Source organism: Seriola dumerili, unplaced genomic scaffold (genome assembly GCF_002260705.1).
Source record: "Seriola dumerili isolate Sdu_G_001 unplaced genomic scaffold, Sdu_1.0 BDQW01000052.1, whole genome shotgun sequence".
Lineage (NCBI taxonomy): Eukaryota > Metazoa > Chordata > Actinopteri > Carangiformes > Carangidae > Seriola > Seriola dumerili.
In genome coordinates, this window is record NW_019174307.1 from 19,671,975 (window position 1) to 19,686,857 (window position 14,883).

At 32.2% G+C, this 14,883-nt stretch overlaps 1 protein-coding gene across 1 annotated transcript in view; it reads left to right on the forward strand.

Annotated features, from left to right (window-relative positions):
* The window catches only part of LOC111218152 (mitogen-activated protein kinase kinase kinase kinase 4-like), a 108,264-nt gene that overhangs the window by 75,058 nt on the left and 18,323 nt on the right, over positions 1-14,883 (forward strand). Inside the window, exon 15 of the mRNA XM_022740288.1 lies at positions 10,833-10,988. Within this exon, the coding sequence (XP_022596009.1) occupies positions 10,833-10,988 (156 nt within the window). The remainder of the gene's footprint in view (positions 1-10,832; positions 10,989-14,883) is intronic.

Genomic DNA, 14,883 nt, shown 5'->3' on the forward strand with positions numbered 1-14,883 from the left:
TATATAAGGCATAAAATGTCATAAAAATGTCAAAGTAGATAGTAATAAAGCATTAAAAACATCATAGTATAGTAAGGCATAAAAGTCATAAAAATAGTCATCAAGTATAGTAAGGCATAAAAATGTCATAAAATTCATAGTATAGTAGCATAAAAACGTCATAGTATAGAAGGCATAAAAATGTCATAAAAATCATAGTGTATAGTAAAGCATAAAAATCCTAGTATAGTAAGCCATAAACAAAAACGTCATAGTATAGTTAAGGCATAAAAATGTCATAGTATAGTAGTGCATAAAAACGTCATAGTTCATGCAGGCATAAAATGTCATAAAAAGGTCATAGTATAGTAAGGCATAAAATGTCATAAAAACGTCATAGATGAGTAAAGGCATAAAAAGTCATAGTATAGTAAGGCATAAAATCATAAAAAATGTCATAAGTTATTGTAAGGCATAAAAGAATGCATAAAAACAGTCATAGTATAGTAAGGCCTAAAAGTCATAAAATGTCATAGTAATAGTAAGGCATAAAAACTCATAGTATAGTAGCAAGTATAAAATGTCATAAAAAGTCGTCATAGCATAAGTATGGCATAAAATGTCATAAAAATGTCATAGTTATAGTAGCATAAAAACGTCATAGGTATAGTATAGGCATAAAATGTCATAAAAACATAGTCTATAGTAAGTCTATAAAATGTCAAAAAATGTCATAGTATAGTAATGCATAAACAACGTCATAGTATAGTAAGCTAAAAATGTCATAAAAAATGTTCATATAGTAAGTCATAAAACGTCATAGTATAGTAAATGCATAAAATGCTATAGTATCATAAGGCCATTAAAAACGTCAAAACATCATAGTATATAAAGCGCATAAAAACGTCTGTATATAGTAAGGCATAAAAATGTCCAAAAAACGTCATAGTATAAAAATGGCTCAAAAACGTACATAGTATGTAAGGCATATTCTAAAAAGTATAGTAATATAAGCGTAAAAAAAGTCCATAAACGTCATAGATAGTAAGCAAAAAACTCAAACTGCTCATATATAAGCATAAAATGTCATAAAAATGTATATATAGTAAGGCATAAAAAATGTCATAGTATATAAGCATAAATGTCATAAAAGTCATAGTATAGTAAAGCATAAAATGTCATTAAAAATGTCATTAGTATAGTAAAGGCATAAAAACGTCACATATAGTATGGCATAAATGTCATAAAAACTCATAGTATAGTAAGGCTAAAATGTCATAAAAATGTCATATATAGTAAAGTGAAAAACGTCCAAAAAACGTCATAGTATTAGTAAGCATAAAAATGTCCAAAAAACAGTCATAGTATAATAAGGCATAAAAACGTCATAGTATAGTAAGGCATAAAATGTCATAAAACGTCATAGTATAGTAAGTATAAAAACGTCCAAAAACGTCATAGTATTAAGCATAAAACGTCCAAAAACGTTCATAGTATAGTAAGCATAAAATGTCTAGCGTATAGTAAGGCATAAAAACGTCAATAGTATTTAAGGCATAAAATGTCATAAAAACGTCATAGTATAGTAAGGTTGAAAAAACGTCCAAAACGTCATAGTAAGTAAGGCATAAAAACGTCCAAAAACATCATGTATCACTAAGCATAAATATCATAAAAATGTCATAGTATAGTAAGGCATTAAAAAGTCATAGTATAGTAAGGCATAAAATGTCATAAAAATTCATTGTATATAAAGGCATTAAAACGTCACAGTATAGTATGGCATAAAATGTCCATAAAACATTCATGTATAGTAAGGCATAAAATGTCATAAAAATGTCATAGTATAGATAAAGCAAAAAATCATAGTATAGTAATGGCAAAACTGTCAAAAATCTCATAGTATAGTAAGGCTAAAATGTCATAAAAACGTCATAGTTATAGAAGCTAAAAAAACGTCAATAAAGTCATAATAGTATGCATAAATGTCATAAATCAGTAAACATAAAAACGTCCAAAAACGTCATAGTATAGTAAGGCATAAAATGTCATGTATATAAGTCATAATAAAAAATCATAGTATTGTAGGCATAAAATGTCATAAAAACGTCATAGTATAGTAAGCTAAAAAAACGTCGCATAAAAACTAAAATCATAGTATAGTAAGGCAAATGAATATATAGTCATAAAAATGTCATAGTATAGTAGGGCATAAAATGTCATAAACATGTCATAGTATAGTAAGGCATAAAAATGTCAAAAAAATCAGTATATAAAAGGCATAAAAACGTCATAGTATAGTAGGTTTGAAAAATTATCAAAAAAAACTCATAGTATAGTAGGCATAAAACGTCCAAAAAGTCATAGTATAGTAAAGCATAAAATGTTCATAATAAAATCGTCATAGTATCAGTAAGTTGACAAAACGTCAAAAAACCGTCATAGTATAGTAAGCCGAGGGTCGTAAAAACGTCTGTAAGGCTAAAAAACGTCATAGTATAGTAAGGCATAAAATGTCATAAAATGTCATAGATAGTAAAGCATAAAAACATCCAAAACGTCATAGATAGTAGGCCATAAAAAAGTCATCAAAAATTCTAAGCAGTATAGTAAGCATAAAAACGTCACAAAAACGTCATAGTATAGTAAGGCATAAGAACACCGTCCCAAAAACGTCATAGTATAGTAGGCATAAAATGTCATAAAAATGTCATAGTATAGTAGCCGATGAAAACGTACATATAGTAAGCATAAAAAGTCATAAAATGTCATAGTATACATAAAGCACGTAAAACATCATAGTGTATAGTAAAGGGCCATATAAAAACGTCCAAAACCATGTCATCAGCTATGAGTAAGGCTAAAAATTCATAAAAACGTCATAGTATAGTAAGCGTGGAAAAAACGCTCCAAAACGTCATAGTTATAGTGAGTGCATAAAAATCGTCCAAACAACGTTCATAGTTATCAGTAAGCCATCAATCTCAAAAAAACTCATAGTGCATAGAGCTAAATCATAGCTTATAAGCCATAAAACGCTCATAATGTCAAGTTATCAGTTAGGCAAGAAAAATGCTCCAAAAAATGTTCTATAGTATAGTAAGCGCGCGCATAAAAACGCTCCCAAAATCATCCTTCACGCTTAAGGTATAGATCAAAAGTCCAGTTATAATTCCGCAGTATAAACGTCATAGCTATAGTAAAGGCCATGATAAACACGTCCCAAAAACTCATAGCGTAGATGAGTAAGACGCATGAATAATACGCATACTACTAAATATAAGCCTCAAACTGTATAAATCATACGTTAGCATATAAGACGTCATAGAACAATATAGTAACGCCTAAAATGTCATAACAAACTTACCATAGTATAGTAAGCATAAAAACGTCAAAAAACAGTCATAGTATAGTAAGGCATAAAAAACGTCAAAAACGTCATAGTTAATAGTAAGCATAAAATTCATAATAATCATGTATAGTAAGCATAAAAAGTCATAGTATTATATGCATAAAATTCATAAAAATGTCATAGTATAGTAGCATAAAAACTCAAACAAACGTCATCAGTTAGTAAGCATAAAATGTCATAAAAATGTCATAGTATCAGTAAGGCATAAAAAACGTCATAGTATAGTAAAGCATAAGAATGTCATAAAAACGTCATTGTATAGTAAGCATTAAAAACGTCCAAAAACTCATATATAGTAAGCATAAAACGTCATAAAAATGTTCATAGTATAGTAAGCATAAAATGTCATAAAAACGCTCATATATAGTAAGGCATAAAAACCGTCATATATAGTATGGCATAAAATTCATAAAATGTCATAGTATAGTAAGCATAAATAAACGTCAAAAAACGTCATAGTATAGTAAGCATAAAATTGTCATAAACAAATGTCATGTATAGTAAGTGAAAAACGTCCAAAAACTCATAGTATAGTAAGATAAAAACGTCATACACAAATATCATAGTAGAGTAAGGCATTAAAATGTCATAAAAAACTTCATAGTATAGTAGAAGCGCATAATAAATGTTCAAAAAACGTCATAGCTATAGTAAGCATAAGAAATGTCAAAAAACTTCATAGTATAATAAGCATAAAAACTTCATAGGTATTCTAAGGCATAAAATGTCATTAAAAATGTCATAGTATAGTAAGCATAAAAACGTCAAAAACGTCATAGTATAGTAAGGCATAAAACGTCCAAAACGTCATAGTATGTAAGCATAAAATGTCATAAAAAATGTCACGATAGTAAGGATAAAACGCATAGTATAGTATGGCAAAAATGTCCATAAAAATTCATAGATATAAGGCCCATAAAAAACTCAAAAAATCGTCATAGTATATAAGGCATAAAATGTCATAAAATGTCATATATAGTAAGCATAAAAAAGTCATAGTATAGTAAGGCAATAAAAAATGTCAGAAAAACGTATAGTGATAATTAAGCATAAAACGTCAAGTATAGTAAGGTTGAAAAACGTCCAAAAAACTCATAGTAACAGTAAGGCCATAAAAATGTCAAAAAACTTCATAGTTATAATAAGCCATAAAAACGTCATATATAGTAAGGGAAAAGTCCACAAACTTCATAGTTATATAAGGCATAAAAACGCTCCAAATAACTGTCATAGATAGTAAAAGCATAAAATGTCATAAAATTAAGTTATATTAAGCCATAAAACATCATAGTATATAAGCATAAAATTCATAAAATGCCATATGTATAGTAAGGCATAAAACGTTCAAAAAACTCATATGTATCAGTAAATCCATAAAAACGTCCAAAAACGTCATAGTATTAGTATAGCATTAAAATGTCATAAAAATGTCATAGTATAGCAAGGCTAAAAAAAACGTCAAAAAACATCTAGTAATAGTAAAAGGCATAAAATGTCATAAAAATGTCATAGTATAATAAAGCATTAAAACATCATGTATAGTAAGCATTAAAAACTCATAGTATAGTAAAGCATAAAATTCCATAAAAATGTCATAGTATATAAGGCATAAAAACGTCAAAAAACTCATATTATAGTATAGCATTAAAAACGGTCCAAAAACGTCATAGTATATAAAGGCATAAAATGTCATAAAAATTCATAGTATATAAGGCTAAAAACGTCATAGTATAGATGCATAAATTCATAAAAATGTCTATATAGAGTAAGGCCATAAAAAACTCATACGTATATTAAGGCATAAAAGTCATAAAAATGTCATAGTATAGTTAAGGCATAAAAATGTCATAAGTATTAATAGAAGCATTTAAACATCATAGTATAGTACAGGCATAAAAAAGTCAGAGTATAGTAAGGCGATAAAAGGTTCATAAAACGTCATAGTATATTAAGGCATAAAATGTATAACAACTGTCCATAGTTATATTAAGGCATAAAATGTCATAAAAATGTCATATATAGTAAGCATAAAAACTCATGATATATAAGGCATACAAACGCCAGAAAACATCCATCGTATAGTAAGCATAAAAGTCATAAAAACGTCATAGTATAGTAAAGGCATCAAAACTCCAAAAACTCATAGTATAGTAAGGCATAAAATGTCATTAAAATTCATAGTATTAGTAAGGCATAACGTCATAGATAGTAAGCATAAAATGTCATAAAACGTCATAGTATAAGTAAGCATAAAAATTCAAAAAACGTCATATATAATAGGCATAAAAACGTTCATAGTATAGTAGGTTAAAAACGTCAAAAAACGCTCATATTTTTTTTTTTTGTATAGTAAAGGCATAAAAACGTCCAAAAACGTGCATAGTATAGTAAGCCATAAAAATGTCATTAAAATTCATAGTATAGTAAGCATAAAAACGTCATAGTATAGTAAGCATAGAAAAAGTCATAAAAATTCATAGTTTATAATAAAGCATTAAACATCATAGTATAGTAAGCATAAAACTCATACTAATAGTAAGCATAAAATTCATTAAAAACTCATAGTATAAGTAAGCATTAAAATGTCATAAAAATATCATAGATAGTAAGGCCCATAAAAAACGTCATTTAGTATAGTAAGAGCCATAAAATGTCAAAAAACTCATAGTTAGTAAGCATAAATGTCAAAAAACCACCATAGTATAGTAATGCATAAAATGTCATAAAACGTCAAAGATATTGTAAGGCGTAAAACTGTGAAAAAAACGTCATAGTATAGTAAGGCAGAAATGTCATTAAAAAACATCTATTAGTAGAAGCATAAAAATTCATAAAAATGTCATAGTATATAAAGCATTAAACATCATTGTATTAGTAAGCATAAAAACGTCATAGTATAGTAAGGCATAAAATGTCATAAAAATTCTACTATAGTAAGGGCATAAAAACGTCAAAAAACGTCCATAGTATAGTAAAGGCATAAAACGTCAAAAACTCATAGTTATAGTAAGCATAATAATTCATAAAAATTCATAGTGATAGGAAGGCATAAAAAACGTCATAGGTATATTTATGCAAAAATGTCATAAAAATTCATAGTTATGTAAGGCACGTCATTAGTATGTAAGGCATAAAAATGTCAAAAAACGTCATATATAATAAGCATAAAAACTCATATAAGTAAGCGTTGAAAAACGTCCCAAAACGTCATAGTAAGTAAGGCATAAAATGTCAAAAAACTCATAGTATAATATCATAAAACGTCATATATAGTAAGTTGAAAAACGTCTCAAAAACGTCATAGATTTCATAGTAAGCATAAAAAACGTCCAAAAACGTCATGTATAGTAAAGCAAAAATTCATAAAAATGTCATAGCATAGTAAGGATAAAACATTCATAGTATAGTAAGCATAAAATGTCATAAAAATTCATATATATTAAGGCATAAAACTTCAAAAAAACTCATAGTATAGTAAAGCATTTAAAAAACGTCAAAAAAACTCATAGTATAGTAGCATAAAATGTCATAAAAATTTCATGTATACAAGGCATAAAAACGTCATAAAAACATCATATGTATATAAGGCAATAATGTCATAAAAATTCATATCATAGTAGGCATAAAAACGTCAAAAAACGTCATAGTATGTAAGGCATAAAAACGTTCATAGTATTAGTAAGGCATACAAATTCTATCAAAAATGTCCATAGGTAGTTAAGCATAAAAAAACATCATAGTATAGTAAGCATAAAACTCATAGGATATAAGGCATAAAAGTAAAAAAATTCATCAGCTATATAGCCATAAAAAACGTCAAAAAAATCACTAGTAATAGTAAGCATAAAAACGTCCAAAAAACTCATATTAGTAAACCTTACTATACTATGACGTTTTTATGCCTTACTATACTATGACATTTTTATGACATTTTATGCCTTACTATACTATGACGTTTTTGGACGTTTTTATGCCTTACTATACTATGACATTTTTATGACATTTTATGCCTTACTATACTATGACGTTTTTATGCCTTACTATACATGACATTTTTTATTGACATTTATGCCTTACATATACTATGACGTCTCCTTTATGCCTTACTATACTATGACATTTTTATTGACATTTTATGCCTTACATTACTATTGACATTTTTTGTGACATTTTATGCCATGCTATACTATGACGTTTTTATGCTTACTATACTATGAACATTTTATGCCTTTACTATACCTATGACTTTTTTTGCCTTACTATACTATGACATTTTATGCCTTACTATACTATGACGTTTTTCTATGACATTTTATGCCTTGCTTATACTATGACGTTTTTATGCCTTACTATACTATGACATTTTTATGCCTTACTATACTATGACGTTTTTTTTTTGGACGTTTTATGCCTTACTATACAATTACTTTTATGGCATTTTTACGCCTTACTTACTATGACATTTTTATGACATTTTATGCCTTACTATACTATGACGTTTTTATGCCTTACTATACTATGGACATTTTTTATGACATTTTATGCCTTACTATACTATGACTTGTTTATGACATTTTATGCCTTACTTATACTATGACGTTTTGTTATGCCTTACTATACTATGGATGTTTTAATGCTTTATTATACTCTGACGTTTTTTGACATTTTTATGCCTTACAATAACTATGACATTTTTAAGACATTTATGCCTTACTATACTATGACATTTTATGACATTTTTATTCCTTACTATACTAGACGTTTTTTATGCCTTACTATACTATGACATTTTATACATTTTATGCTTACTATACTATGACGTTTTATGACGTTTTTATGCTACTATACTATGACATTTATGAATTTTTATGCCTTACTATACTTATGACGTTTTTATGCCTTACTATACTATGATGTTTTTAATGCTTTATTATTACTATGAACATTTTATGACATTATGCCTTACTATACTATGACGTTTTTATGCTTTATTTATACTCTGACGTTTTTTGACATTTTTATGCCTTACTATCCTATTACATTTTTGGACGTTTTTATGCCGTACTATACAATGACGTTTTTATGACATTTTATGCCTTACTATACTATGACGTTTTTTGACGTTTTTATGCCTTGCTATACTATGACATTTTTTGATGTTTTCATGCCTTGCTATACTATGACGTTTTTTATGTTTTCATGCCTTACTATACTATGAGGTTTTTTGACAGTTTCATGCCTTACTATACTATGATGTTCTTGGACGTTTTCACGCCTTAATACACTATGATGTTTTTGGACATATTTTTGCCTCACTATACTATGTCTTAGTATACTATGACTTATGACCTATATGTCTTTATACTGAGAGTGATGTTACCATATGTGTGGCGTACAGGAGGATATATTATAATGGAATTCATATATATCTTCTGGATACATGAATATATAAGTTTATAACACATGAAATAAAATGCAATAAAGCAAAGCAGTAAAATGCAACTTTATTAAAAGAGAAGATAAGATATTCCTTTATTATTCCCACAGTGGGAAAATTATAGTATTACAGGAACAAAGTGACAGCATAAGAAAGAAAATACAATGAAAAGTCAGTACCAAGTACTAAAAAAAGATAAAAATAATAAAGAATATAATAATATAATATGTACAATTAGACAATAAATATAACAAAACACAAGACAATAGCAGCAGATAAGTAACATTGCACAGTAAATCATTGCACATGTTGAATTATTGCACACAGTGATTTGTCAGTCTTTGGTATCTGTGTGTATAGTTCACAGTGTGCAGTGTTTGTACAGTTTATACAGTTTGACAGCAGCAGGAAGGGAAGACCAGTGGTATCTCTCCTTCACACACCACAGGTGCAGCAGCCTGTCGCTGAAGGGGCTGCTCAGTGCTGCTAAAGTGTCCTGCATGGGGTGGGAGATGTTTTCCAACAGGGATGATAGCTAAACCATCATCCTCCTGTTGCTCCACTGGGTCGAGGTGGAATCCCAAGACATAGCTGGCCTTCCTCATCAGTACTATGACGTTTTTATGCCTTATTATACTGTATTGTGACTTCCTGGCCCTGGAGCCTTTCTCTGTGAAGTATATGACTAATTGTTCTATGACTTTTTTTATGACTCACTATACTATGACTTTTTTATGCCTTACTTTACGATGACGTTTTTATTTTATTTTATGACTTACTATACTATGTATAGTAAGTTATAAAAACAACAGTACAATAAGGCTTAAAAACGTCAAAAAACATCACAGTATTTTAAGGCAACGTAATAGTATAGGAGGGCATAAAAATATCTTAGTATAGTAAGGCATAAAAACATCAAAAAACATCATAGTAAAATAAGGCATAAAAGCGTAAAAAAACATCATAGTACAGTAAGGCATAAAAACGTCAAAAAACGCCATAGTATAGTAAGGCATAAAATAAAATAAAAAAACATCAAAAAACATTATAGTATTGTAAGGCTTAAAAAGGTCAAAAAACATCATAGTATAGTAAAGCATAAAAACGTCCAAAAACGTCATAGTATAGTAAGGCATAAAAAGTCATAAAAATGTCATAGTATAGTAAGGCATAAAAACGTCATAGTATAGTATGGCATAAAATGTCATAAAAACGTCATAGTATAGTAAGTCATAAAAACGTCATAGTATAGTAAGTCATAAAAACATCATAGTATAGTAAGGCATAAAACGTCAAAAAACGTCATAGTATAGTAAGTCATAAAACATCAAAAAACTTAATAGTATTGTTAGGCTTAAAAATGTCGAAATGCCATAGTACAGTAAGGCATAAAAACCTCATAGTATAATAAGGCATAACATGTCATATAAACACTGAAAAACGTCATAGTAAATAAGGCATTAAAAATGTCATAGTCACCAAATTAATTGCTGACATGTTTTTATTTGTAGAGTAATTCTCAAATTAGGATTGGATTTGAAAAACTTGCTTACAATTAAGTTTTAACACTAGTAAAAAACAAGCAGACACTCAGTTTTTAGTGTGGATCAGTGTCCTGGACCTCAGTGTGTATCCTAACCTTTCCGTTTTTACCATGAATGTTTTTCTCTCCATGTGAAAAATGCATGATGCTCTTTGCTGGTCATGATGCTATCGTCCTACTAGCAGGGATGTGGGAGTATTGCGGCAACAATAACATTGCTGCCTTTGAGGAAGTGCTTTGTTGTTCCTGCTGGTGTGCCTGTATCAGCAGATGACTTTCTGATGTGCTGGTAGAAGTCGTCTCTTCTCTGCGGGAGGGAACTAACAAACTGTAGCGTCTGATGGCTTCTCTCCACTTACCCTGCTCTTTGTGTACTGACACACACCAACCTGTACTCTCAAACCATCGCTGATGCTGCTGTCTGTGTGCACATCCTTCATCTGTATGTGTGTCCTCCTCAGGCTGATGAGCGGTACCGGAAGAACATCCAGGGTTCTCCTCAGTCAGCTCAGACCAAACCACAGCAGCCTCCGGTGCCGCCGCGCTCCGAGTCTTCCTACCCCAATGGGAACTCGGCATCCGAGGCACCCGCCATGCACCGTCCCGTGGAACCACAGGTAACTACAATAACCTCAAACCCCTTTCCCTTTCCCTTGAACTATTCCTTCTTCTTGACTCTCACAGCTGTTAAACACAGGCAGCATTTTGAGTTAGTGTCAAGGTCATTTTACACTAGTTTAGTGCCTAATTGGCGTGAGTTAGCAGTTATGATATACAGTAAAACAATTCAGTCTGCATATTTGGTACTTTTATATTATATTTCTCTCTTGATCATTGGGTAGATTTCTGGTCCTGTCATTCACTGCAGAGAATTGAAAACCCTCTATCTCTGTTAAATGACAGTTCATTAGGAAACAAGAACGTCAGCCTTTTTTGTATCTTCACCCAAATGTGACTCCAGATGCTGCCTGTGAACCTAAACTCTTTTCACACCTTATCATATTTAAGGTTCTTTCTTTCAGGTGATTCAACATACTTGAGTCTTTGCTCTTGCGCTTTGCGGACGACTTGCTTGTATTTGTTTCTAACCTCCTGTAGATGTTTTCACTAGTTGTGCTGTTTGACTGTGATTTCCTCTGTCCTGCGTTTTGCCTTCAGCTCAGCTCTTTTAGGTTGTTTCTTTGGATAATGGATCCAGCTATCTCCTGGTGTTGAACTTCAGGGTTGTCATTAAGTATTTTTTAGTTCCCTTATTTTAACTAACTAAATTGTGACACTGCATTAAATCTCCAGTACCCATTTTCAGTAAGAGGAGCTTGTTGTCATGAGAACACAAAGCGAGTGATCACTTCATCTAAAAGAAGTCTCTCTTTTTACTAAACTTTCTGTGGCAATGGAAACAAAATGATCACAACCTTGATTATATACTCCTCCCCTAAACTAACTCTTTGATTGACAGGTAGTCCTCCCACTTGCCAAATGTGTAATTATTACAGCGTTTCTTGTCTGTGTGTGTTTGTGTGAACATGAGGATGTTTGTCTGGCGGTACGTTGGGGGTTTGTACATCTCAGCTCCACATACTGTACCTCCTCATTGTGTGCGGGTGATTAAAAACATCCATAATTCATGGGCACCCAGATTTGCAGCAGGGTGACTCAGGCAGTATTAGTCATCTTCAACCCACTATGCATGAATAATCACAAGTCAATGAAGTCAATCTGTTTTGAATATGTCACACAGATTAAATTATATAGACACGATGCTGTAACTTGGTAAAATGGGGGGTAATGATGTAAATCACTGGTGCAGTATTAAACATTTGCCATAATGTTAAAAGTGGATTAATCAGTTTTCTCTCATTAGCCGCGAGTCATCAGGCTCAGATGTGCCGTTGTGTTTCAACACTGATGCACACGTACTTCACTGAGTCGTGAATCAAACTTGGACGGGTTCATTTTGAGGTGTTTTGATCAGGGCTAATTATATAAAAATGAAAATTACAGTCTGAACTACTTCAATTTCCAAGTTAAAAAAAAAAACTATAACAACAAACAAGAAGCTGTAGTCAGGGAGTGTTCATGCTGAATCCAGTTTCCAGACACTTCACTGGCATTTAAATTCAGGAAATGTTTTTTATTTCCAACAAGTTTTCATACTTAAATGGCAAAATAAGTTGTCAGTGCAATCCTAAATGACACTAAAACATCTTATATGAGCTTTAACTGACCTGGCACCTCTGGTTCAGTTTAAACAAGTTTAACTAAAACTAAGTGGTTAAAGTGAAAGAATCCAAGTTGACCGCAGTGTCTAGTGTCGACCATGAATGTGTGCATGCTGTATGATCTGTGTTTGCATGCCAGCCTGTGTTCATGTGTTCATGCTCGGTACTGGTGGTGAGGCTCAGTCCTCCTGAGTCCTAAAACTGGTGACACCGAGGTTGTCTCATTGTAAACACCAGTCTCACTTAGAAGTGATGTAAATTAAATTGGACAAGAGACTGAATTTTAAAGCAGAACATGTACTAAGACGCCTCCCTTTATCAGTTTTAAATAATAATAAATATTTTATATATTTATATATAATTCTTAAATCACTTCCTCTGAAGGTCTTCTGTGAAATGAAAAGTATGTCAACAGTTTAAATACTTTTGCTGAGATGAAGTTTTTCCTTGTTATTAATGTTTTTCCCAATAGTACTAGTTTTTTATTGGGATGACTTTCTTATCTCTGCCCTATTGTTATCAATTATTCTGAACATTCAACAAGTTGAGTACAAAAATTAAATACAGTAAAAGGATGTGATTCAGAATGACCATAGAAGGGGAAAGATGACTCAGGATCCACTCAGCTTCATCTCTCCATCTACCTCCTGTGCTTTTTGCTGTTGTTACTGTCTTTAAAAAAAAAAAAAAAATCTTTCCCCATGTGTCACTTTCAGAAATCTAAAGTATGATATGCTACCTTTTGTTGCTCAGGCTCCACCTTTTTCTCCATCAATTAATAACTCAAGTTGTGGCTGGAATAAAAACTCTTACAATTACATACAATTTCCTTTCTGAGAAAAGTGTAGCCTCAGTAACAACAGGTACAGCTTCTACGTATGTACGTGACTGTTCTTCTTTTCTCCTGTTGCATTTTAAAAACCTGGGTTCTTTTGGGGCTCTGCTAAGATTTGGAGCCATACCTTTTTAACCATGTGCCACCGAGGCCAAAAGGTCTTCAGGTTTTATCTCCAAACAAACATTAAAACAGCTGTGCTGAAGTGCTCTGGGCACAGAGGACCAAGATTGAAAATCACTGCATTAGAGTTACTTAAAAGAAAAAAGTTGCCACAAAGAATCTCTCTAGCCCCTTTCAGACATGCACCCTGTAGTGTAAACATGGCATCAACTTTACATTACATTAATTTCTGAATAACAAGCTTTAACAAGTCACTTTAACATTCCACCTTTCATCAGGCTGCAGCAGCAGAAGGTTAAATACACATAGATATTACATGCAGGTCTTTTTCCGCCTTTTTTAAAAGCTCTGTGATACATCTATACATACTTAATCTTAATCTGTAGTTCCAATTTACAGATGTCCTCTGAATGCCTCACATGCAGACTATTGGTAGACAACGAGCACAGCGAAGCCTGTTGTCCCCACTCAGTTACTGCAGCACACACTTGTCAAACTCAAACAGGTTTGTTACCAAAACTTAGCTCATTTTAAAAGAACAAAATAAGGCGTTCTAATGAAAGATTTACCTAAGTTGAAACTGAGTGATTTTATCTACCTGGGTGGGCCACCCAAGTAGAGCCTGTGTATGGGAAACACTGGGTGTGTCACGACTGAATAAAGCCATAATGAAGACCTAATTTTGGACGACATGAAACCAGTAATGTTCAGTCTACCAAGGTTTAATTTCAGTCTTCATGTCAGTGTTCTTGAAGCTTTTACAGAGGGGTTCCTCAAGGAACTGTTTTAGGCTCCTGTGTATGGCTCCAATCTTACAAACCCCTAAAGATACCCCGAAACCCCTTTTCTTTGCAGAGTGCTTTGCATGCAGACTGACCCGCCCTCCCCCAATGTGTTCTGTTTTTGTTGTCTGTAAGGTCCGTTCCCATCTGGCTGCTTTAAAGAGCAGCGGCAGCGTGGCCTCAAACTCCTCCGCTGCCACCCCGCCCGTTGTGTCGCGGTCGCACTCTTTCAGCGAGCCGCTCACCCCTAGCTTTGAAAATCTTCACCTTCGCAACAGCCAGGAACCCCATCAACACCACCACCCTCCATCTTCATCACCATCCTCCTCATCATCATCATCAACGCCTGCACGCACTGACCCACAACCCCACCCCCAGCCCCAGCCTAGGCCCTTGCCCCATGAACCGGCCCCTTCAGAGGAGGTCCCACCCAGGGTAAGGACAGGAACAAAGACCCCCGGTGTAGCCTGGCAGCAGTAGTTAGATATTTTACACAATTTTCTGTTAACTGACCGAATGAGACGCTCGTCCTGATTCCCAAGAGATCAAA